Source organism: Salminus brasiliensis, chromosome 7, assembly GCF_030463535.1.
Source record: "Salminus brasiliensis chromosome 7, fSalBra1.hap2, whole genome shotgun sequence".
Taxonomy (NCBI): domain Eukaryota; kingdom Metazoa; phylum Chordata; class Actinopteri; order Characiformes; family Bryconidae; genus Salminus; species Salminus brasiliensis.
The window spans coordinates 6,472,482-6,497,348 of record NC_132884.1 but is presented as its reverse complement, the minus strand read 5'-3'; the positions used below and the strand labels follow the sequence as shown (position 1 = coordinate 6,497,348).

The following is a 24,867-nucleotide window of genomic DNA, read 5'->3' as shown; positions in this document are numbered from 1 at the left end:
CACGGTGCTCATAAGCGAGGCTAACGACCATTACCCCGGTGAGTCTGAAACCCTCGAGTCTCAGAGCTCCTCATTTCTTGATGAATCGAATAAAACGACAGGAGCGCGCGCTGTAAAACAGCAGCCTCGCCTATCAGACACTAGCCAGTGAGCTAATGAGCATCCTCAGCTGTATAACCAGCGCATGCACCACACCGCCTTTTTAGGGATATTAAAAGTGCAGCTTTGAAAAACGTGCATCAAAAACTGCTGAACAACGGTGCAATATCTAGATCTGGCAAACGTGCACGTGCAACCAGCCCAACAAGCCTAGAACGCCTCCTCGAGGTGCACATAGACAACTGGTACCAAATTAGTAACAAAAATGCAACAAAACAAGCTGTCTAGATATCACTCAACGCGTTCATGCACGTGCGAGCCAGACATTGCATGCGATCCTATTGTCGCACGGTCTACAAAAGCCCACCGTGATCTAACGCTATTTTTGCTATTTGCATGTTTATGCAATACGCGCGACTGCACGTGCGCGCGGGTGTAAGGTAACGGGTGGCGCGCAGACGAGCCGCGCGCGCGTCCCTCCCACCAACCACAGTCACCAACAACCGGAAGCGCCCGTGTCGGCAAGAGCTAGGGCTACATGGCGAGGCGCGCGACGGCTGAGGAGATCTAGGCGCTCGCGGAGAGGCAGGAATATCGGCTGGAGTTCCTCTCTTTGACCCTCTGCGCGCGCGTTTTGTTTGGTTTCGTGTTTTTTTGTTTTTACTCTGCATGGAAAGGCGAACCCATCCTCGCGGAGGAGAGACGAGCTAACCGGGATTGCCGTCAGCCAGGCTCGCGCGCAGGCGGAGGCTCGGCTATGGTGAGTGAGTAGCTTCAGCGATCTCCTCAGAAAGGTCTGGAAAGGTGGAAAATGGGAACGACAGGACACGACAAGGGCACGGCAGGGATTTAGGAGAGGGGAGTGCTGAGTAGTGCTGATTATTGACCGAATTAACGAGTATAAACAACAACAACAACAAAAACAACAACAACAAATAAACACCACCTCCTTCGACACTGATTGACAGGGCTGGAGGATTTCCCATTTTCCCAGTTTCCCCGTTTTCCCATTTTAACGTTCATCAGAAAAGGTCAAAGACGTAGGCGCCGTCTCCTCCCTGATGACGGAGGCAATCCGAGGATGAATGAGCCGTACGTGGTGGCAGAGGGGGGCTGGAAGGGGGCTGTGTTTTAGGCAGCCTAGGTAGTGATGGAGCTTATTAGGGCAGCTTACAGCTCACGTTGGGGACAAGCTGTGCCATTTTGACGTTTTACTAAAACGATGAATGATAACAGACACGTTTACCCCCCCCTCCCCTCCTCCTCCCCTCCCCCAACCATTCCCTCCCCGTCCATCCATCCATCCCGTTGCCATGGGCGACGGTGATTGAATTTGGTTGAGTAGAGGTGTAGCAGGGTGGTTCCTGAGGTCCTGTCCAGCTGTTTCTAGTGTGTTCTCGTCTGGTTGCGTTGGAAAGTCTGCGGCCTCTGTCATGGCGTCGTATTGATGATGATGCGCCCCCTCCCTCCATTCCCCTTCCCTTCCACACCCCTCCTCCTCCTCCTCCTCCTCCTCCTCCTCCTCTTCGTTCTCATCCTCACCCCTCCACACCCTCCCTCAGCAGCCTGGGGGAAAAAAATCAAAAAATCAAAAAATCAGTACACCCCACTAAATCTGACATAACCTCGTAAGTGTTGGATTCTGCGACGGCCGGATCGATTGGAAAGGGATTCGTGTATAGCCTGTGTATAGGTGTGTGTGCGCGCGTGCGTGCGCGCGTGCGTTCGTTCGTTCGTTCGTGCGTGTATGCGAGTTGGTAGGCAGGAGGAAAAAGGCACGCCCAGAGCTCGTGCTCGTCGTCGCCTAGACACCAGTTTAACCCTTCAGTTTTAAGATTTAACCACATGTTTGTGTGCTGATTTAGCTTTTTATTAGTATTAATTTACCCGTGCAGCGCGCGCCTTCCTCCGCTGCTTGGTGTTAGCGGTCAGGCTCTGAAGGGAGCGGGTGGGCTAACGGATCGGTGTGCGCTCGCGCCTGCAAGAGCCGTGCGCTTGTCATGACTTTGATGCGCTCGCGGCGGTGAACGGACGGAGACGTCAACATGGCGCCAGCTCATGCCGCTGATGGAGCCGCTGATGTAGCTACAGAAGGTAGGGCTCTCACCTGCCCCCTCCTACACCCCCCCCCCCCCCACTCAAAACATTAGGCACACACCCATTTCGTTCGGTTCCGAGCACGGAGCTCACACACGCGGCGTGTCGTGACGGGCGCGCGCGCTCTCCGGTGACCTTGTCCTCCAGGAAGCCGCGTCGAAGCGGTTCCTCGGGCGTCCGTGTCCTCACCGCGAGATAGATGATCACATTGCATTGACTTAATGGCGTCTGTGGACGAGGGGGCTGGTGCTACAGGGTCTCCAAACCCCTCTTGTGAAGAGGGACGTTCATTCGTGTTTATTTGGAGATGAAATGCACTAAACGGAGGTCCGTCAGGACCCCCTGGACCTCAGCACCACGTCTAGATGAGGCTGAGGGGCCTTACTGTGGCAGATGTGTGATAGAGTCTGTGTTTTTAGATCTTTACGAGGACTACGTGATAGTCTCCATGTGCATTTAGGTCTTTATGAGGACTGTGTGATGGTCTTAATGTGTATTTACGTCTTTATGAGGACTGTGTGATGGTCTTAATGTGTATTTAAGTCTTTATGAGGACTGTGTGATGGTCTTAATGTGTATTTAGGTCTTTATGAGGACTTCGTGATGTGCTGCCGGGTGGTTTGCAAACGTAGAAATGTGTGATGCTGTATGGACCCCTGGCTTGTCCTCCAGATGAGCTTTTTTTGAAGTTATGGGTAGGGTGGGGTTGGGTTAGGTGTAGCCTGGCAGCCTATAGCCACAGTAGCCATCAGTGAGGAAGCAGTACATGTTTATTATTTGTGTGTTGATCTCCCAGCGCTGTCTACCACATATAACAGAGCCTGCTAACTGTGCACCTGTGTTTCAGCACCTCGGACAGCAGCCCGCCTTTAAACACTGCAGAGAGTCCGAAGAACCTTCAGAACCGGGTTAAAGGTGTCACAGAGTGCAGTTATTATTCTGTGATGTATAAATAGTAAGTGTGTGACTTGTCTTGGGGTGAAAAGCTCAGGCGTGCTGTTAAAAACCTATTTATCACCCTGTTATTTTACCTTAGAATGACGTTCATTCATACACTGATTTTTCTTTTATGAAGGGCTCTCGGAAAAAGGGTGAGCTCTGCTTTTATTAGCTGGTTCATGTCACTGTGACAGCTTAAAGGAGCTTTAGAGATAAGCCATAGAAGCCATAGCATAGTTTTAATACTATTACAAAACACTGTAGTTATTCGAGAGTCTTACTCGTGAGTCCTCTCGTTGTCTCTCAGCATGTGCTGTTAACAAGCTGAAGACATTGTAGCCGGTTAGCTTTTAGCCTTGCTCCCACCCCTCTCGCCTCTTCAGGTCTGGCTTTCTCAAATCTTACCAGCACTTTTCCTTCTGATGTCTGTTTAGCTCTGGTTTGGTTCAGCTGAAGTAGTCCAGTTTGGCACAGGAAAAGACGCTGTCACGAGGCCTGGATCACGTAGCAACCCGTATTCACATAACTAGTGGAGTCTGGAGGTGAGAAGCTGCTCCCCGGTATCAGCAGCACCATATTCTCCTGAAGTCATCGTAATTTTACCATTTTGTCAGAATTGACAAGGGCCGGCATGGCTTTTGCTAGTGGGCTGAGTCTAAAAAATTGGGGGTAGGGGAAATATAAGTCAAGACTGTGATGCAACAGTTTTGGTGTTTTGGATTTGGCCCGTTTCTCAGCCCTGTTTTGGTTATGCTGGATTGTCTTTTCAGTGATATGTGAGTTCCCAAACCCTCTTTTTAGTGCAACTTTAACCGTATTCTGGCCTTTGGATGACACTCTTATCCAGTGTAGAGGTGGGCAGTATAGCAATATTTTATTGGATCTTGATTAATGTTGTTATTGTGATACACAGAATGCTTTTTCTAAGCATATCTTGGATATCATCAGTGCAAGAACATTTAAAGTGCACGTTTCATTACAAGGAGTGTAATTAGTTCTGTTTAACTGGAAGTAAGGCAGCAAATTTTGAATACAATTCACTGTACAAAGGAAATGTCTTTCTGTTACCTGTTGTATCAGAGCTGGGAATCAGGCGCTGTCCTCCGAGCATATTTACTGCCTAGTGATGTTGCATTGATAGGGGGAGTCCTAACAAGCGGGTTGGGTAATTGGTTCTTCTAAATTCGGGAGGAAAATTGAGTAAAAAATGAAAAAAGGGGAAAGGGCCTACATTATATTTACTTCCTACTTATTTGCTACTACAGTGTGAAACTCCAATCCAGCCATTTGTTTTACTGGATAGACAAAATTGTGGAAGAGACTGAAGCACATAGATAACTTCTCAGACTTTAACTAGCTTGTTAGGGCTGTGACTGGTTTACAGTCATCATTAGTAAAGGCCAGATGAGGTAAACCACAGAGCCTAATAAATACCCTGACTCCCTTAAATCTTATCCCAACAATCAGCAGCCACTGGCTCCTCTAGACAACTGCCTAGTTCTCTGAACATTAAAATAAACTGCCGCCCAGCAGAAGGCTCTGACGAGACAAAACATGGATAGAAAGACAAACCAGAACCAGCGTTTCAGTTCAGAAGACCTTTAGCAGACTCTGGAGTCAAACAAGAAGATCATCACAAAGTTCAGAGCCAGAATTTTTTAAAGGAACATCTAAACATGATGCATTTTATAAACAAGCTCTGTCACTAAAATAGGTTAAAATAGGAAGTTTCAATGATGAATGTCATGAAAAGAACAACTACAACTTGCACTGTTAAGCATGGGGGTGGATGGATCATGCTTTGGGCTTGTGTTTAAGCCAGTGGCACAGGGTTAACAGGGGTGCCCTATTTTATTTTATTTGCCACTGTACCTGACTCCTTTTTTCTTTTACATTGTCTGACAGTCTGAGGACCGTCAGAAGCAGTGGATAAGGAAGCTGCACACCCCGTTATCCTCATTATCATGTTTTGGAATCGTCACTTCAGTCATTTGACTAGTTGCCCCCATGTCCCTATCTAAAACCTAATCTAAGCAATTTAGACCAGTTAGGAAGTGAAATACGGACATGTGAAAAAACCCGGGACACCCCATGAAGATCTTTGTCTTTAACATATTTAAACCTCTGGACATTTGATCTTTATGTGAACAATATTGAGCAATGGCAGTAATATAAGTAATCAAGAAATATATTTAAAAGATTTGTAAATATAATGAATTGAAATGTAACTTGAATTGAAAAGTTAGAACACCCCCCCCCCCCCCTCCCGCCCTTTATTATTACAGAAAATGTATAAGATTAGAATCAGGTGCAGCATGATTAGGACATGGTTAGAGGGGATTTTTTAGGAGCCTAGCTGTGTCCAAAACTGTGCCCTATTCACTATATAGTGCACTACTTTGGGGTGCCGCCATTTTTTTAAGTGATGTTTGAAGATGTGACAAATTTGTATATCAAATGTTAATGTTAATGTTATAAACGTTATGTAAACATTTTATATATATATATATATATATATATATATATATATATATATATAAAACCTGAACATTTAATAGTGTATAGTGCAATAAGGTATGTTAGTGGGTATGTATGCTGTATTTCTTATTTTCTATATATTTGTGTTTTACTACAGTAAGGGTCACTCCCCTTCACACCTGTGTTAATGTGGTGTGACAATAACCGCGATTTGATTTGATTAGATTAGATTTCATATACTGTTCTCACACATTCCCTATAATAGTGCTCTATATAAAGGTGTGGATTTCCACATGTAGGGAATATGGTCAGTAGGGCACAGTATCAGACACAGCTCCTATCTTATTTAAACCTCAGGCATTTAGTTAAGTTTGTTCTTGATGGTTGAAGTGAGTGCTGAAGATCCCCATGGCCAGATCTAGAGAGCTCTCGGAGGCCTTCAGAAAGAAGTTCGTAGGGATTTAAAAGATCTCAGAACGTCTCAGAATTCAGATGTTCCTCAGTCCACTAAGTCATTTACAAGTGAAACCACTGCCAGCATGGCCAGATCAGGCTGCCCTGGCAAGTTAGCTCAGGATTAGACTGCTAGCTCCGTAAAGAAGCCTCCAACTATTCGTAAATGTCATCACTGGACCTACAGGTAAACCTATCCACAGCTGATGTCCAAGTACAGCATCTACCATTAGAAAGTGCCCAGACAAGTTTGAAAATTTAATGGAAGGTGTCTTTAAGGGGGAACATCAGGGAAAGATCCGATATTCATTTGTTCTCTGGCAAACTTTAGTCTTTGGTTATCTTTTGGAATCTCCACACCTGTCATTTGACCAATTCGTTTCATGGTACATGTCTCTATCAAAAACCTAGAAGCAGTTTAGAAGTTTAGAAGTAGTTAAAAAGGGAAATGTGTTTATGCTGATGCAAGTAAAGACACTGGGGCGGCAATGAAGCCGCAGCAGAGATGGAAAGGATGAAAAACATCTTGATATCGTCTTTTGATAATCCCCCAAGTCTTGGTCTCGGTCGCTGTCTCCCTGTCTGATAGAGGTGTGGTCGAACCATTGGGAGCTGCAGTGCTGCTGCCTGGCAGGCTTTGGAGTAATGGCTCTCTTGAGATTGGGCTCTTTTTGGAGGGGGGTGCATGCTAAAGGCTGGCGCAAGAGGGAGTTTGTTTGTGACTGTGCTCTCAATGGAGAACAGGCTGCACCGTTTGGGCGCCACTGAGGCACCGAACTGGGAGAGACATGAAGGCAGCGTGCCATTTGAAACACACACACACATAGAGGCGCGCACACATGCACACAGGCACAAATTCTGTATGTTCTGTATCTGCCACTAGGCACGGTATTAGAGGTGAGCGCTGCTCTGTTGTGCTGCAGAGAGTATCTGGTGCTTGAATGGACAATGACTCAGAGAGGTCCCAGGAGTGACGTACATCAAAGACTCTTGAGGTGCTGCGGTGCGATCATCAGGCTACAATAGTATATGTCGTCCCACTGGGCACGAGCTTCCTTCAAGCCAGTTATTCCCGGTTAGTCCCGCTGTACTGCATGGTTTAGCCTCATGAAAGACCTCGCATAGAGCCGATGGGTTGTGCCAGAGGTGTGTCAGCCTTGTAGAAGGATTAAGGATCAGGTATGTTTGTGGACATCTCTCATTTAGCCACACATGCCGAAATGACACTGCTGCTGTTAGAGATGGTCTTGCATTGGTGGGATATCAGTAGAAAGATGCTGAGCTTGAAAAAGAATGAATAGGATCCAATCTTGTAACAGCACACACACACACACACACACACACACACCCTGAGATGTGATGTTGTTAGCAGTGTGTTTCATGCAGTTCCGTTGTAGGTCACTAAAAACAAACCTTTCCCAAAACTCCTTCCAGGGTGTAAAACAGCTGCCAACGTGGCCAGATCAGACCGTCCTAGCAAGTTCAGCTCAAGATCAGACTGCAAGCTCTGTTGAGAAGTCTCAAACTATCCGTAAATGCCATCACTGAACCTACAGGTAAATCTGTTCTCAGTCGATGTCAAAGTACAGCATCTATCCTCAGAAAGAGCCCAGACAAGTTTGATCTTCAAGGTGCTCGGTTTGATTTTTGAGGCGATTTCGTGCAATGGCGGACGTGGCCAAAATAGTGGTAGTTGTAACTAGGGCTGCACCGTACCTGCCTTTTCACATCTGTTCCGATGCGATACAGATGCGTAATCCTTGTGGATCGGCCGATACCCGATAAAGTACAGTTGTTGAATTAATAAACCATGTATCTCACCATGTGGAAGAGAATTGGTGTTTATTTGTCACTAACATTAATAATGGTGCTGGACCTTGGTGCAGTGTTGTCTGGGCTCTGGGCTCTGGGCCCTTCCTTCTCTGTTCCTCGGTTATGTGGAGTACCAGCTGGGACAGTGACGTCATTACCCCCTCGCTCTCAGACTGTCCTTCATTACAGGCGCAAGCCTCCAACTGATCATCTCTCATCTCTCTATAGCTGAAAAACGGCAGAAATCTGAAGATTTTGGACGATTCTTACATGGGTCCCTGTGCTCATTGCGCTGCTCTACAGTAAACAGAGCAGGCTGCTGAAGGTTTGAGTTAAGAGTTAGTTAGTTCGAGTCTTGCTCTTTGCTATGATATATGTATCATGTTTGTATGTTATTCTGATCCTGAGTTATGAGAGGATCGGGTTCATAACTCAGCATCAGCTATTTTGCTAGATCAGGACCGATAACCAATCCTAGTATTGTATTTTTTTTTTTTACTTTTTTGCTGCTTCATACAAAAGGAAGGTTTACACTGGTCTTATCATCCATGGCATGTCAACCGGAGGCTGATCATATCTGCCTAATATTGCTTATTTTAGTCCAGTATTGGATACATAGAGATTATGTTCATGGATATCATGTTGAATCATTGATATCTGGTGAAATCTGGTGCAAATTTGATTAAAAACACTATACAGTATTTAAAAATATTGATATGCTGATACACGCTATATTGTGCTGGCCTAGTTTAAGCTAGTTTTAACAGCGCTAACAGGACTTGGTACATGTTGACACATACATATACAGTTGCTCTTAAGCTGTAATGGAGAACAGAGGCAGCAGAAGGTCACTGCTATATCCAGGACTCCCACGACACAGCCCCCACCTCCAGCGTATTCAGTTTTGCACAAGGTCCAGTGGGACCACCAACCTTAGTTGGTGGGACATCTTTGAAAAGGAAGCGGTAGCTATGGAAGAATGGCGGGAGATTTTTCGTTCAGCTAAAGGACATCGCTGTGGGTGCGTGTCAGTGTTGGTTTGGCACGCTCTTGACAGCGCCTCACAGCGTTTTAAAATCTACCCCTGTACATGTGGACTAGGCCTAAGTGAAGAGCTACAGTGAAAAACAGCTCATTTCAAAGTAAGGAACAGTTCAGCAAAAACTCAAATGAACACGATTCAGCACTGAAGACTGAAGTGTGGATGAGATCGGCCTCTGACTACCGAGGCCTCTGACTACTTCCGACTGTTGTTCCAATCATAATTCGATCACAATGCATCTTGGGAGTGTTTACATCTTGCTTTTCATGCAGACAAGTCAAATCAGAATGTGATCCGATTACCAAAACACATCCCAGTGCCAAGTATAAACAGGCTCAAAGTCTGTGAACTGCTCCCTTCTCGACTGCGTCCATGTACTTACACAAAAACTTCCTGCCCTGCTTGCTTTCCTTTGTTTTGCCTGTATCTGTAGCCTCTGGACAAAAGTATTGAGACACCTGCTCTTTCATTGTTTCTCATAAAATCAAGGGTATTAAAAAGAGTTATCTTCTGTTGAAGTAACAGTGTCTACTGTCCAGGGAAGAAGGCTTTCTACTAGCTTTTGGAGGAGCATTGCTGTGAGGATTTGATTGCATTCAGCGACAAGAGCTTTAGGAATGTCACAGTGTTGGGTGATCACCACCCCACCTCATCATCCTCAGATCCCCAACTCAACCCTCAAAAAGTAGTGGATGGAGCACCACCATCATTCCGGAGAGCACAGTTCCACATCTCCATGCTCCAGACTCAATGCTGAGGGGCGTTATAAGAGCAGAGCTGTGAACAATCCTGCGGTCTAGAACCTGGCGTAAACTTTTCGTTAGGACTGTTCTCAAAAAGAACAAATGTAAGAGAACTCTTTGGAATATATTGGTGAATGAGGTCCAGTGTAATGGGGCATCTATAGCGGACCGTTAAATCATCATTGAGGGTTTCCTGTGGATAGAGCTGATAGATAACCAGAGACAGTTATAAGCCGTAAGAAGAGCCTAATGCTCAGTCAGGCAGCTGCTGTGTTTCCACTGGGACTGATCACTTCACTGGGCTCATTTCATTATGCGTTATGTATAAGCCAAGCCACTGTTTAGAGCGACTCCAGCACTTAATTTGCTGCATAATCTAACAGTAATTTACTCAGTCCACTTGCAGCTTATGGAGGCCCAGGCTAAAGACCAGCAATCAAACAGCATCTCTGTCTTTCCCCTGTCTCTCTCTGTCCCACTTTCTATCTGATCCTATGTTCCACGCACACAAATGCACTTTGTATGTTGATGTAGAGTGAATGAGGGACCGTATATATCTCTCCAGGGTGATGGACAGGGCAGTGCTTTTTCCTGAGAGCACCCCCAGTTCAGGGTCCTTTATGCCTGGGTGATCTGGTCTTCTTGCATGTAGCATGCCTGCTCTGGTGGAGAACACATAGACTTTACTAAGGCTTACCAACTAATGCAGAGAGTACCTGGACCTAAACATGCATACACATGCACATACATGCATATGACTGTTATGACAGATTATCATGGAATGTCTTCTGGACGAATGGTTTTGTGGAGAACGGTGTCCAGGAGCAATCCAGAGATCTGCAGAAGATGCCAAGAGAAATTTTGTCACGTTATTGTGTTTTGCTGATGACGGCCTCTCAGTGGGCGCCTCTGAATCCTGCTGGCCGAGATTTGGTGTCGGACAGGGTTGTCACGCTCGACAAATTGTGCTGGATAGAAGGGCCTTAAAGCAGCCCAGTTAACATGCTCATGAGGGGCTTACATGGGTGGAATGTGGGCTCCGTAGGTGGGTTCCAGGTGGGCATGGGCTCTGAGTGGGTTTGTACATATGTTGTTACTGAGATCCAGTTGAGGTCCCATTGTTACACCCACCTTAATCTCACATGGCATCCATATAGGCCCCCTGTTAAGTGTACAACCCAGATGGAGCCCATGTTTAACCCCTCCTGGTCCCATTACTGAGCCTGGTGGGCATTAATTTGTGGCAGTGAGCTATCAAGTGCATTAGTGAGCCTGGGCATTGATGTTGGATGGCCACACCAATCAGTCATACCATTAAAACCACTGACAGGTGAAGTGAGTAATGTTGATTTTCTGCTTACAGTGGCACCTGTCAAGGGGTGGGATCTACATATTAGGCAGAATAAGTGAACAGTCAGTTCCTGAAAGTGATGGTGGCAGGGAGAATGGGCACAAGGTCAAGCATAAGAATATGAACCATTTGGACAATCACTGACTCTGGTGTGCATTCAGATGAGGGGCCAACCTGGAACCCGAGGGCAAAATGTTCAGGTTTCAAGTTAGGCTACCTATACAGGCCCCGCATCGGCATGTTAGCTTGGAGGGCAACTTATTTGGTTGTACATTGTCATTGGTCAGCAAACTCAGGGCCTGCATGTGTGTCGTAACACACTGTTTATATGTAACACAAACATCTTGATTATGTAATAGGGGTCTAAAAAAATTATGAAATGATCGAGATATTATGTATTAAGTTTTGTGATGTTATACTATGATTTTTTCTAAAATATGATTTTTAAAAAATGGTTACAGTATCACCTTATATTTGGCAATATACGAAATCATATCCTCATAAGTATTGGTTCCTTCTTATGTACTCAGAAAATGAGCTTATTCTGCTGTAATTTATCAATATTGATAGATTGCCCTGCAATATATTTCCTGACATGTCTAACATGTCCATGTGGGGCCTGTACTGGTGGCCCAACTGGGAACTAGAAAGTTGTGTCCATTGGTTCCATGTTGACCATATATGTGGATGTCCATCAGGGTCCCACCAGGCTCAATGATGGGACCGGGGGGGGTTGTACAATGTCCTTGGGGGCAGAACTTAAAGGAGATGCTGGTGCCGGATACCACAGGACCTCTGAAGGTCCATACTTCAAACGTCAGAGCTGATTTAGCTGCATGAGTGGGATCCTCACAATTTTGGGCAGATGTTATGGCTGTTTGCTGTAGTTCTGAATCACAAATGCCACTCCAACTCATCCCAAATCTATTAGATGGAGCTCAGTCACTTCAATGAACGTAGATCCACTGCTCCACAGCCTGGTGGCCTTTATTCCCCTCTAGCCAACGCTTGACATTAGTGGCCTTAGGCTCTTTAGGCTTAAAGTGTTTCATGATGGTGCATGTTGTGGGTTTGATAATTAGCCTGTCTACTTATCTTTTAATATGGTCACATGAGGTCTGAATCTCTGTGTTGTTTTTTTTGTGTGTGTGATGCTCAGCCCCCGGTGTGACAGTAGGCTAGGTGGTTCCGGCTGCAGGAGCAGGATGTCAATATGGCCGCCCAGCTGCTCGTTCCTCCCGGACCTGACAGCTTCCGGCCCCTTGTTCCCGAATCCCTTGCTGCCATCGAGCGGCGCATCGCAGAGGAGGCGGCTCGCCGTCCCAAAGGAGAGAGACGCAGCGATGACGATGACGAGAACGGGCCCAAGCCCAACAGCGACCTTGAGGCGGGGAAATCCTTGCCTTTCATCTATGGGGACATCCCACCAGGCCTGGTGTCCGTCCCTCTGGAGGACCTGGACACCTATTACCAGAACCAGACGGTACGAGAGAAGGGGAGGTGAAAGGAGGGAAGGGAAATGAGGAAAAAAAGAATAGAAGAAGGGTGGGGGAGAGGGAGAAGGACAGAGAGAGGTTGAGGGCAACAAGCATCCAAACAAGAAGGCAGAGAGTAAGAGGGGGGCTGGAAAGAGATGAAGGGAGGAAGAGAAGTAGATACAGAGGGAGTAAGTGGGAAGTTTTATGTAGGGAGATAAATAGTGAGAAGTGGGAGCTAGAACAAGGACAGGTTGGGGGGGGGTGTGTCTGGACAGAGAAGGAGGAAAGGAGGGGGGGTTGGAAAGAGAAAAGGAACTGGGGATTGCAAGAGAGGTTGGGAGACAAAAGGAGGGAGCAGTGGAGGTGGGGAAGAGAGAGGGTTGTTAGGAGAGATAAAGAGGGAGCCGGGAGCCAGAGAGGAAAGGGAGCGAGATGGAGGAAGGGAGGAAAAGAGCAAGAGAATAAAGTAGAGAGAAAAATAGATTGAGAGGGGCAGATGGGGAAGGAAAGACATGGGGACGAAGGAAGAGAGAGAGAAGGGGATAGGAAGCGAAAGAGGAGTGCTTGGATGGAGAGAAAGGGAAAAGGGTAGCGTCAGAGTCAGGTAGCGAGAGAATAACTTAAGGACAAAAGAGAAGGTTACATAGAGACAGAGATAAGGAAGTACGGAGGAAGAGAAGGAGATGGGGAACAAAGAAGGAGAAATGAAGGGAGAGGTAGGGAAGAAGAGAGTGAGGTAGAGAAAGCATAAAGTAGAGAAATAGAAGAATGGATTTAAAGAGGGAGGTAGGGAAAAAGAGTGAGACTAAAGGAGAGAGGGAGCGAAAGGGGAATAGCTAGACTGAGACAAGGTGGAAAGGAGATATGAAAGAAGGAAGAGAGGTAGAGAGGGAATAAAGTAGGGGGAAAAAATAAATGAATTCAGAGAGGGAGGTAAGGAGGGAGAGAGGGAAATAGAGAGCAAAAGAGGAATACTTGGACAGAGAAGGAGAAGAGGAAGTAGAGAGGAAAAAGGTGAGAAAGATAGAAGATAGAAGAGAGCGAGGTAGAGAGAGAATAAAGTACAGAAAAAAGAAGAGAGAAGAAGGTAGAGAGAGAGAGGGAAAGAAGGATAATAATAGAGATATAGAGAGCAAATGAGGAATACTTGGACAGAGAGAGAGGAGACCAAGAAGAAGAAAGGAGGGAAATGAGAGAGGGGGTGTAAAGGAGGGAGATAGATGGAGCGTTAGAGAGAGAATAAAGTAGGGGAAAATAAGAATGGACTGAGAGAGAGGGTTAGGGGGAGAGAGAATAAGATGGGGAGCAAAAGAGGAATGCTTGGAGAAATAGAAGGCTGAGAGGGAATGAGAAAGGAAATAAGAGGTATGGTTGGAGAGAGGGACAGAGATTGGGAGTTAAAGGGGAATTCTCGGACACAGAAAAGGTGGAAAGCAGAGTGGGAAAGAGAGAAGAATAGACTGAGAGAGAGAGAGAGAGGTAAGAAAGCGAGGGGAAGAGAAGGAGGCAGGGAAGGATAGAGGTAGAGGGAGGAAGCGAAGGAGGGTGTGCCTATAATTCAGTATTTTAATGTAAACATGTTTATGGAACTGACCAGAGACTGACCGCACTAACTCTCACCGTTTCAGACCTTTATAGTATTGAACCGTGGGAAGGCGCTGTTCCGCTTCAACGCCACGCCCGCCCTCTACATCCTCAGCCCCTTCAACCCTTTGAGGAGAGCCGCCATTAAAGTGCTGGTGCATTCATATCCTTTGCATTGCTAGGCCATGCGTGATAGCCGTGTGGAGGTACGGGTGAGTGCTGAAACTGTGTGTACATACTGTGATCCAGAGACACCTTGATTTATGCTCCTTGACTGCTTGTCCACGATGTTCAGTTTTGTGATCATGTGCACCATTCTGACCAACTGCGCCTTCATGACGCTAAGCAACCCCCCAGAATGGGCCAAGAATGTGGAGTAAGTCTGTTCATGGTTTGTTCATGTATCTGCATGGATATTTGCACAGGTTTAGGAGGCACTGAGAAACAGTAAGCTCCCCTGGTTCCTTGATCTAGTAAAAACCCTTTAAAAAATTAACCCATTAGCAAGTACAGTCTGTTGAATATTACATTGAAAATGTGGTATCTGATGGTAACTAGGTGTGCCTGGAAATGCAGATAGCATAGAGGTTAAAGGAAAGTCGGAAGCCTTAAAGTCAGGCAGATACATCCTGTTGCTGCCTAGATCGTAAACGTCCTAAAGATTGACCATCTATTTAAAGAAAACACACTTGTTGTCCTCCTTAAAGCTGAACCAACTATAAATACTTGGGTAACTTGGGGAGCTTGGAAAGCTTCTGCACAGACAAATTAAACACCTTCAAGTCTCCAGCTCACTTTCTTCTTCTCTGCATACGGCAGAGAAGTATACGGCAGGTCCCACCAGTGGGATTTGCCGTGGCTGGTCCCTGGTTAGTGCGGTCTAACTTGATGCAACCTTCAGCTCCACTAGTTTATATAAGCTGCTTCCCCCAGCAAACAGCACGTCCCTACAGTGCTGCTAAAACCTCCACCTGTGTTAAACACTTTACAGCATATACATAAAGTATCACAACGGTTGCTTTGTATTAATAATAAACTAAATTCTTAATTAAAATGGGGGATATTTTATTAATATTATATCACTTCAGGATCAAAGTGTTGTCTATCTGTCTATACAGCTCCGGAGAAAAATTCAGAGACCACCCTACATTATCAGTTTCTCTGGTTTTATTATATATAGGAAATGTTAACATTTGCCTTGTCTTTCATAAACCATGGACAACATTTCCCCTTAAATTCCAAATAAAAATAGTACTATTTAGAGCATTTATTTGCAGAAATAACAACTGCTCAAAAACAACTGATCAAATAATGCAAATAAATATTTATTATAATAATTATAATGATAAAAGTTATTATTCAGATTTAAACAATCAGTCACTAATATTTGAACATTTAGAGCATTCAGAAATCACTATGGTAAAATAACATTGACTGCCAGTCACAGCTTTTATGTCTTGGCAGGCTCTCCACTAGTCTTTCACATTGCTGTTGAGACTTTATGCCATTCATAGTCTGCAAACTCAGGTAACTCAGCTTTGTTTGAGGAAATGCCTGGAATAAAACGGCTGCCAGACACGTAGAGATGCAAATTTAAGAAGAAAAAAAAGAATAGTCTCTTTATTTTTTCCAGAGCTGTGTATGTATCTTTATAAAATCAATAAGCCCTTTAAAGCTGCATGTTACTGTCAATACACCACGGTTAAGTGAGTTAATGGCTTTATTGCTTTACTGCAGTCAAGAGAGGCTTACTTCTCTAATAAGTCTTAATAACTGAATGATAAACTCGCTTATCAGTAATAACCCGTCAATAACCCTAGGCTGAGAACACTTCAGTATTTACGCTTGACTGCGTCTCTGCTTGGATAAGAGATGTTTGTTTTTGTCCTGCAGGTACACGTTCACAGGGATCTACACATTTGAGTCTGTGATTAAGATCCTGGCCCGGGGATTCTGTGTGGGGCACTTCACCTTCCTGCGAGACCCCTGGAACTGGCTGGACTTCAGCGTCATCGTCATGGCGTGCGTGTCCCCTGAGTGTCTCTCGCTGTTACACGTGCTATGGATGAATAGGCTTAGTGCTTGCTTGTCATTGTAGTGTATTATACTGTAGAGGTGTAGAGAACTGCCTTGGCTGCGAAATGTTAGAGATGTACTGTGGATGAATTTGATACTCCTCATTATGTTGCATTAAGAAAACTTTGTCTGTGTGACAGTATTTCTGTTTGTGTATGTGTGTGTGTGTGTATATTAGAGGTCTGCAGGGGCAGATTAGGCAAGTCTGCAAGGTTTAAGAGCCGACCCAATCAGGCCTGACTGGTACTGGTCAGTCTGAAACCTGAACCCGACCCAAACCGATGCTGAACACACAGGAGAGAGTGAGAGAGTGCGAGCGAGCTAGAGCAACAGTGTCTAGATGCACAAGAGAGACAGATAGAGAGCCCGGAAGAGAAAGAGTCAGAGGGAGAGAAAAGGTATGCATGTAAAAGAGGCAGGCAGAGAGAGAGAGAAACATACACTGGACAGGCAAAAGTATTGGGACACCTGCTTGTTCATTACTCTTTCCAAAACCAAGGGGATTTAGAAAGAGTTTATCCTGCTTTTGTTGGACATTCTCTGCTGTCCAGGGAAGAATCCTTTCTACTAGATTTGTAGCGCATTGCTATTAAGATTTGATTGCATTCCGTGACAAGAGCTGAAGTAAGTGAGGTCAGGACGTTGGATAATCACCACCCCACCTCATCCCCAACTCCCCAACTCAAGTATTGGTTACAGCACCATCCATCATTCCAGAGAACACAGTTCCACTGCTTCACAGCTCAGTGCTGGGGGGCTTTATACCCCTCTAGCCCACACCTGGCTTTAGGCAGCATGGTGCCAATAGGTTCATGTGTATCTGCTCCAGAGAGTCCTAATCTGTTGGTGGTACTTCAGTACAGGTACTAGACAAGCTGTGTAGTGTGCATTTGCTCATCTGTGTCAGCACTGGGTACAGTGCTTAAAGTAGCTGAATGCATTCAGAATGAGAGATAGAGAAAGTGTGAGAGACAGACAAGGTGAAGGAGAGAGACACAGAGAGGAAAGAAAGGCGTACAGGAGAGGTACAGACATTGAGAGAGAGGTAGTGTGCGAGAGAGACAGACAAGGAAAAAGAGAGTGCAAGAGCGAGAGCACATAAATAAATCACACCTTTCTGAGCCTGAATCTGAGCCAGAACTGAGACTGATGTTGCACAGGAACATTTGTCCCGTTGCCGTTACCTGAAACCCTGAAGTTCTGGACCTCTAGTGTATACATATTAGTGTGTGTGTGTGTGTGTTGGGTGCTGATTTAACAATGCCATGTTGAAATGAAAGCATGTAAATGAAGCGATTGACTTAATGCGAGCTATGCCTATGCATGTCTGAGAGAGCGAGTGTGAGAGAGAGTTTGTGAGAGTGTGCGCGAGAGCTCTGTGGTAACTCTCTATTTGATCCTACAGGTATGTAACTGAGTTTGTAAACCTAGGCAATGTGTCAGCTCTCCGCACTTTCAGAGTGCTCAGAGCGTTGAAAACAATCTCAGTTATCCCAGGTAAGGGATGTGCGTGCGTGTGTGTGCGTGTAGGCGTGCGCATGCCTCCTTATTGCGCACGTGTGTGTATGCGCAAGCACAAGGTGTCAGTCAGGTGTGCGTCCGTGTGTGTGCGTGTGCGTGACGTTTCCCTTCTTGCTGCCTTTGTCCCGTCCTAACGTTTTGTGTGTGTGTTTGTGTGTTTGACCCCCCCCCCCCCCTTTACCCACCCACCCTCTCCCTCTCTCCTCACCCCCCTTACCCCTCCCCTCCTTACAGATATGTAACTGAATTTGTGGATCTGGGCAATGTCTCTGCACTGAGAACCTTCAGGGTTCTACGAGCACTCAAAACTATTTCAGTCATCCCAGGTGAGAGCTAGCTCACAGCTCACAGCTCTAGGCCAGAGGCTGCCTCTCTATCCATCCGAACTCTCGCTCACGCCATCCCCTCCTCCGCTGGCCTCTCTCTCTCTCATTCTGTCGCTCCTAGCGGCCCGAGAAAAGCAGGAATCCATTCGCACGGAAAAGCAAAGGGGAAAAAAAAGAGAACGAATGAAAGAAGGATTCCAGGCTTTTGTAGAACACACGTTGTAATGTTCCTTACTCCTTCTGTTAGATTCCGCTCTGTTATTTCCCAGAGATCATGTCTTGGGGAATAGACGGGCCATTTTGATTTGTGTTATTGTTTTGCATGAGACATTGCTAAAGGCTACAGCGTGATGTCCTGGAGGAGTTCTATTACCCTCTAATCTTCTCTACTCTACTTTTCTCTACTCCTCTCTTCTTTACTCTTTTCTGCTCTTCTTTTATACTCTTCTCTACTATTCTCTTTCCTATTTTTCTTTACTCTCCTCTTCTCTTCTCCTCTCTGTTCTACTCTACTCCACTCTACTCTTCTCTTTTCCACTCTTCTTTACTTATCTCTACTCCTCTCTTTTCTACTTCTTTACTCTACTCCTCTCTTCTCTACTCCTCTCTTTTTTAATCTCCTCTTATCCTCTCTACTCTTATCTGCTCTTATCCTCTCTACTCTTCTCTCCTCTGCTCTTCTCTTTATTAATCTTCTCTTATAATCTCTGCTCTTCTCTCCTCTGCTCTTCTCTCTACTCTACTCTCCTCTTCTCTTATCTTTTCTACTCTCCTCTTCTCTGCTCTCCTATTTTCTACTCTCCTCTTCTCTGCTCTTCTCTCCTCTGCTCTCCTCTTTTCTACTCTCTGCTCTTCTCTGCTCTCCTCTTTTCTACTCTACTCTCCTCTTCTCTGCTCTCCTCTTTTCTACTCTCCTCTTCTCTGCTCTTCTCTCCTCTGCTCTCCTCTTTTCTACTCTCTGCTCTCCTCTGCTCTCCTCTTTTCTACTCTCTCCTCTTCTCTGGTCTCCTCTTTTCTACTCTCCTCTTCTCTGCTCTTCTTTCCTCTGCTCTTCTCTTTTCTACTCTCCTCTTCTCTGCTCTTTTCTTCTCTGCTCTTCTCTTTTCTACTCTCCTCTTCTATCTACTATACTCTCCTCTTCTCTTCTCTTTTCTACTCTCCTCTTCTCTGATCTTCTCTTTTCTACTCTACTCTCCTCTTCTCTGCTCTTCTCTTTTCTACTCTCCTCTCCTCTTCTCTGCTCTTCTCTTTTCTACTCTCCTCTTCTCTGCTCTTCTCTCCTCTTCTCTGCTCTTCTCTTTTCTACTCTCCTCTCCTCTGCTCTTCTCTTTTCTACTCTCTGCTTCTCTCTGCTCTCCTCTTTTCTACTCTCTGCTCTTCTCTGCTCTCCTCTCCTCTGCTCTTCTCTTTTCTACTCTACTCTCCTCTTCTCTGCTATTCTCTCCTCTTTTTTACTCTTCTGCACTATTCTCTACTCTTCTCTAATATTCTCTTTTCTTTACTACTCTTCTCTTTTCTAATCTCCTCTCCTCTTCCTTGTCTGTCTACTGTTTGAGTTCTGTGTGCATGCGCACCGTCGCCAGTCTGTTTTATTTGGTGCTGTGTGAGTGTGAAGCATGGCAGGACTTTGCCATGATGCCCACACTCACACACACATGAAGCACACACACAGCACATTTGCACATGCCCACACACTACGCTTATCCCTTCACACACACACACACACACACACACACACACACACACACACACACACACACACACACATGCAACATGAGCCATGCAACACATGCAGACCCATACAAGCACACAATGCAGCTGTGTTTAATGCACCCACACCCACAAACACTGCATGCTTCAGTGTCTTTAACCAGCAGCATCTCAAAGCACTCGCCAGTCTAATGCACTAATAATGCAGCCACATACTGTCATTACTAGCAGATACTAAACTTGCTCATATACTCAACTAGCTCAGCAGTCACTGCATGACTGAGTCACGGTGCCAGTCATGCAGTGGAAAACAGGATAAAGCAGCAGTCACACTGAGTAATCTGCATGCTCGCATATGACATTCATCAGCTTCATAAATGCTCCAGAAATACTCAGCAGATGCTTGCCGTACTTACTGATTTGATATGTAGTTTAAACATCTGAAGTCCAGTGTTTACACTTTTGCCTTTAGATACTAAAGTTGATCAAAATACTGGTAACATTTTATTTTAAGAAACACAAATATTACTATATTACTTTGTTTGTTATGACCTTTATTATCATATAGAGGTATGCATGTGATTAGTTAATAGCATTATTAGTTATTATTAATCATGCAGTAAACACCTTGTTACCACCCTGTTTTGCTAATTATTGAACATTAATATATTTGAACATTAATATATTTTACATATATATATATTTATATGTTGGTGTGTAATCAGCAGCACATTGATTCATGTGGGTTCTACATTGTATCAGGTTTATTTCTCTATGTGAGTTTATTGAGTTAATAAGAATTTACTACATCACTGATGAATCAGGAAGTACTCCATATTATGAAGTAAGATTTTGTTAGTCACTAATTACACACTAAATAATTTGCATAACAGTGTCTTAAAAGGTGTTTTTTTTGCATTTTTGCGTCTGATAATACAATTAGTTATTTTTTTTAAATAACAGAACTCCTAATTATGTTCTAATAAATGTTACAATAAATAAAGTGGTAACACTTTATCCTAAAAAACACAAATTAAGGGGTTATTAAGGTCTGTAAATGTATATAAATTATTTATTCAATTTGTACCAATTGCATTAATCCTGATCTTTATTAATACATCATTGCAGGCCTGTTATGTGCAAATTAATAACGATTGCATTATTATAGTTGTATTAATGCAAAATTACACTTTTTTACCACCCTGTTATACAAAAGATTCAACTTAAATTCTTACCTGAATTGACATGTTTTAATTTGTAAATGGCAGGAGTTTGATTTGTAGGTTTGTTGCTCTGTGTTGTGAGTTTATTAAGTTCATACGAGTTTAATAGAATTTCCCCACTGTGGAACTAATAAAGGATTATTTTATCTTATAAAGGTCACCACTCCATTAAGAAGTGCTCCATACTGTAATCTTAAGTTTTATTAATCACTAATTAGAAACTAATTAACATTGTTTTCTGGAGTCATGGACTTTCACCATGCAGGAACACAAGGCGCCAATCTTGCAGGAGAAGGTTTTTTAGTTCCAACCCTTTTTAATCAACCAAATGCTGTTAAATTGAACTCTTGTATGGAACTCATACTGACATAATAGAGATTTCCCTTTTGCAGTCAAAGTACCATGACTAGATACTGAATTTGTGATGCAGATTGACTAATTATTATATAGGCCGTATTAATTGCTTTTTAGTGTCCAATGATGAGTAGGACCTCCCTATAGAATGTCTTCTTGATAAATTTGTACTTTATTGAACTCTAAACTATCAACTCACAAACTAGGCACTATCTAGAACCCACATAAAATCAAAGTACAACTAATTACAGACTAATCATTTAGATGATAATTCATGCCAAATAATTTGCATAACAGAGTGGTAAGAAGGTGTGCACTAAAACTAAACCGAGCTCAGATTATGTATTAATGAAGGTCATAATGATTACTGCGTATTGCATAATGGAATGTCTAATTCAGGCTTTATTAAACAAATAGCACGACCATAATAAAGCCCTGTTTGTGTTCCTTAAAATGAATCTTTTAGTCTGATCAAAGAATTTGAACGAGGCACAGAGGCTGTGAAACACTGTTGAAACCCAAAGTAAGGTTTCAGCTCAAGATCTGTGAGTGAGGGATTGTTGCGTGTATGTGAGTGTTTACGTATGCGTGTGCGCATATATGTGTGTGTATGACGCCTGGCGTGTGTCCCTGCAGGCCTGAAGACGATCGTGGGCGCTCTCATCCAGTCAGTGAAGAAGCTGTCGGATGTGATGATCCTGACTGTCTTTTGCCTCAGTGTGTTTGCACTAATTGGCCTGCAGCTGTTCATGGGGAACCTGCGGCAGAAATGTGTGAAGTGGCCACGGTCCAACGACACACAGATCGACAGCAACTGGACCGCAGGGTTTAACATCAGCATGGGCCTAGATCTGCTGAACGCTACCAGTAACTTCAACTGGACGGAGTACATTCTCGATGACAGTAAGTGTACATGAGATCACCCTCACTGCGTCTTTCTTTCTCGCTCTTTTGGTATGCATATCTTCACTGTTGTTTTTTTCGGCCCTAAGCTTTGATAAACCTACTGTTATTTTTGAGTGACAAGACAAAAGTATCGGGACACCTGCTCACTTGTTACTTCTAAAATTTATAAAGGTTATAAAATTAGTTTGTCCTGCTTTTGTAGGAGTAACTGTCTCTACTGTCCAGGGAAGAAGGCTTTCTACTAGATTTTGCAGGAACATTGTTGTGATGATTCATTAGTGAGGTCAGGATGTTGGATGATCACCACCCCACCTTATTCTTAACTCTCCAACTCATCCCAAAAGTATGGAATGAAGCACCATCCATCGTTCCAGAGCTCCACAGCTCAGTACTGGCGGGCTTTATACCCCTCTAGCCCATGCCTGGCATTAGGCACGGTACCCATAGGTCCATGTCTATCTGCTCCAGAGAGTCAGTACTTCTCTAGACAAGCTATGTATGTGCATGTATTTGCACATCTGTGGATGCAACTTAAAGTAGCTAATTGCAAAGAAAATTTGTTGGTGTCCCAATACTTTTGTCCATTTAATGTAATATTAAGGTATTGCTTATATAAACTAGAATAGCAATGAATAGATGTCCCCAGAGTTTTGACAGGCATTGTATATCTGTATTTTTGTGTGTGTGTGTGTGTGTGTGTGTGTGAGTGCAATTGTGCGTGTGTCTCCTTGTGAATTAGTTAGTGTATATGTGTCACGCTCAGATGTGTGGTGACACAAGAGGGTCTCTGGGGCATGGGGAGTCTACCACTGGTCCAAGTCAAATGAGTCACTGTGCACTTGGAGGATCTGTATGCGTGTGTGCGATCTCTCTGCTTAAGGGAGCCAGCTCATAGTCTGTGTAGTTCAAAGGCCAGACTTAGTTTGGACAGAGATACACTCCCTGTAAGCTACAGTGCTCAGTCCAAGAACAGTTTGCCCAAGTATGTCAAACATGGCGGAGTAAGCGTGAACGTCTTCCCTGTTCTTTGCTTTGTCATTCATCTACTGTTGCTCTCTCCCCCTCAGATAATTACTATCGCCTCCCCAACCGCAGAGATGCTTTGCTGTGTGGGAACGCCAGTGATGCAGGGTAGGGCTCCCAGCCAGCTAACTCACGCTCCATTTAGCTGTATGCTGTGATTTACTCTTTGATCACTGGAACAGAATGTCATTTTCCCACTTACTGATTACGTAGTAGTTCTCTGTGATCTGTGTACTATTGTGAACTACGTGCTGAGAGTGTCTCCCTAACTGGCTGGACTCTGCAGGCAGTGTCCCGAGGGCTTTAAGTGCATAAAGGCTGGACGGAACCCTGACTACGGCTACACAAGCTTCGACACGTTCAGCTGGGCCTTCCTCTCCCTCTTCCGCCTCATGACGCAGGACTTCTGGGAGAATCTCTACCAGCAGGTGCGCACTCCTTCCACATTTAGCATATATTTGAAGTAGGGGTGTGCATGGGTATATGAGTATGTGCTTAGCGGTGAGGTTACAATATTTACATACTGAAATCATTATTTGGGATTTCATGTCTTCACGTTTTGGCTTTGGAACACAGCGATTTTATGTTTTAACAGGACTGTAAAATGTGCTTTTGCTCGTATTTGCGAGCTCGTATTTGTGGGTGGAATCATGTAGATGAATTTAATTAAAACATTGGGCTTTTCAATTAAATCAACACAGTTTGAGCGACTGTGTTCGTTGTTGTCCCTCCCGTCCTTAACCTTAATTAGAAATCATTTATGCAAATGATTTAGGCTTTAACTTGCCAAAGTCTCTGAGGTAAGGTAGCTTTTCTGTGCCCAAATAAAACGGCTTTCATTCTAGGATTATCAATTCAAACATAAGTTGCTGCAAATGTAAGGACCAGTTATTGGGAGGTGGATCCACTTTGTCAAAGTTTGAAATCTGACCCAAGCTGTCACCCTGCCATGAACTGTAGGCTGCTAGAACTCCAGAGTCACTGACTACAGTGACACCTGCTCAATGAAAGAGCAGGTGTCCCAATACTTTTGTCCACAGTTAAGTGTTTGATTGAAAACATGATAATCGTAATAAAAAGGTAATAAGGATGTTTTGTCTTCCAGACCCTGCGAGCTGCTGGGAAGCCCTACATGGTGTTCTTTGTGCTGGTGATTTTCCTGGGCTCTTTCTATCTGGTGAATCTGATCCTGGCTGTGGTGGCCATGGCTTATGATGAGCAGAACCAGGCTACCATTGAGGAGGCGCAACAGAAAGAAGAGGAGTTCCAGGCCATGCTGGAGCAGCTCAAAAGGCAGCAGGAGGAGGCACAGGTTAAAATGCATATGCAGACATACACACGTACACTGTAGTGGAATTTTAATGGTGGTGGGCCTCTTCCGAAGTTCACTACAGTTAAGGAATGTACATTGTGAATTTCCCCACTGCGGGACTAATAAAGGACTATCTTATCTTATCTTATCTTATACTAGCTAGCTTACAGAAATGCATGTGGTTAGGTAGTCACAAAGACGTCGCCTGCACCATGCACATATCAGGACCATCTAGCCAGCTCCATTTACACATAATTTCTTACACAGAATTGGATATAATGGCCTCATGTTACATCACATCAATGCTTACAGACAGTAATACACTATATGTCCAATGTCC

At 44.4% G+C, this 24,867-nt stretch overlaps 1 protein-coding gene across 4 annotated transcripts in view; it reads left to right on the top strand.

Annotated features, from left to right (window-relative positions):
• The first annotated feature begins 595 nt into the window (after positions 1-595).
• The window catches only part of scn1lab (sodium channel, voltage-gated, type I like, alpha b), a 52,333-nt gene continuing 28,061 nt past the window's right edge, over positions 596-24,867 (top strand). For 2 of the 4 annotated variants that reach the window (XM_072683588.1, XM_072683585.1), the window contains exons 1-10: positions 596-859; positions 12,174-12,497; positions 14,121-14,239; positions 14,363-14,452; positions 15,970-16,098; positions 17,908-17,999; positions 21,923-22,189; positions 23,260-23,323; positions 23,502-23,643; positions 24,321-24,527. In XM_072683588.1, coding sequence (XP_072539689.1) covers positions 12,228-12,497; positions 14,121-14,239; positions 14,363-14,452; positions 15,970-16,098; positions 17,908-17,999; positions 21,923-22,189; positions 23,260-23,323; positions 23,502-23,643; positions 24,321-24,527 — 1,380 coding nt within the window. In that variant the 5' untranslated portion in view covers positions 596-859; positions 12,174-12,227. Of the gene's footprint in view, positions 860-12,173; positions 12,498-14,120; positions 14,240-14,362; positions 14,453-15,969; positions 16,099-17,557; positions 17,650-17,907; positions 18,000-21,922; positions 22,190-23,259; positions 23,324-23,501; positions 23,644-24,320; positions 24,528-24,867 lie in introns of all 4 variants that reach the window. The other 2 variants (XM_072683589.1, XM_072683586.1) reach the window with 1 other exon arrangement.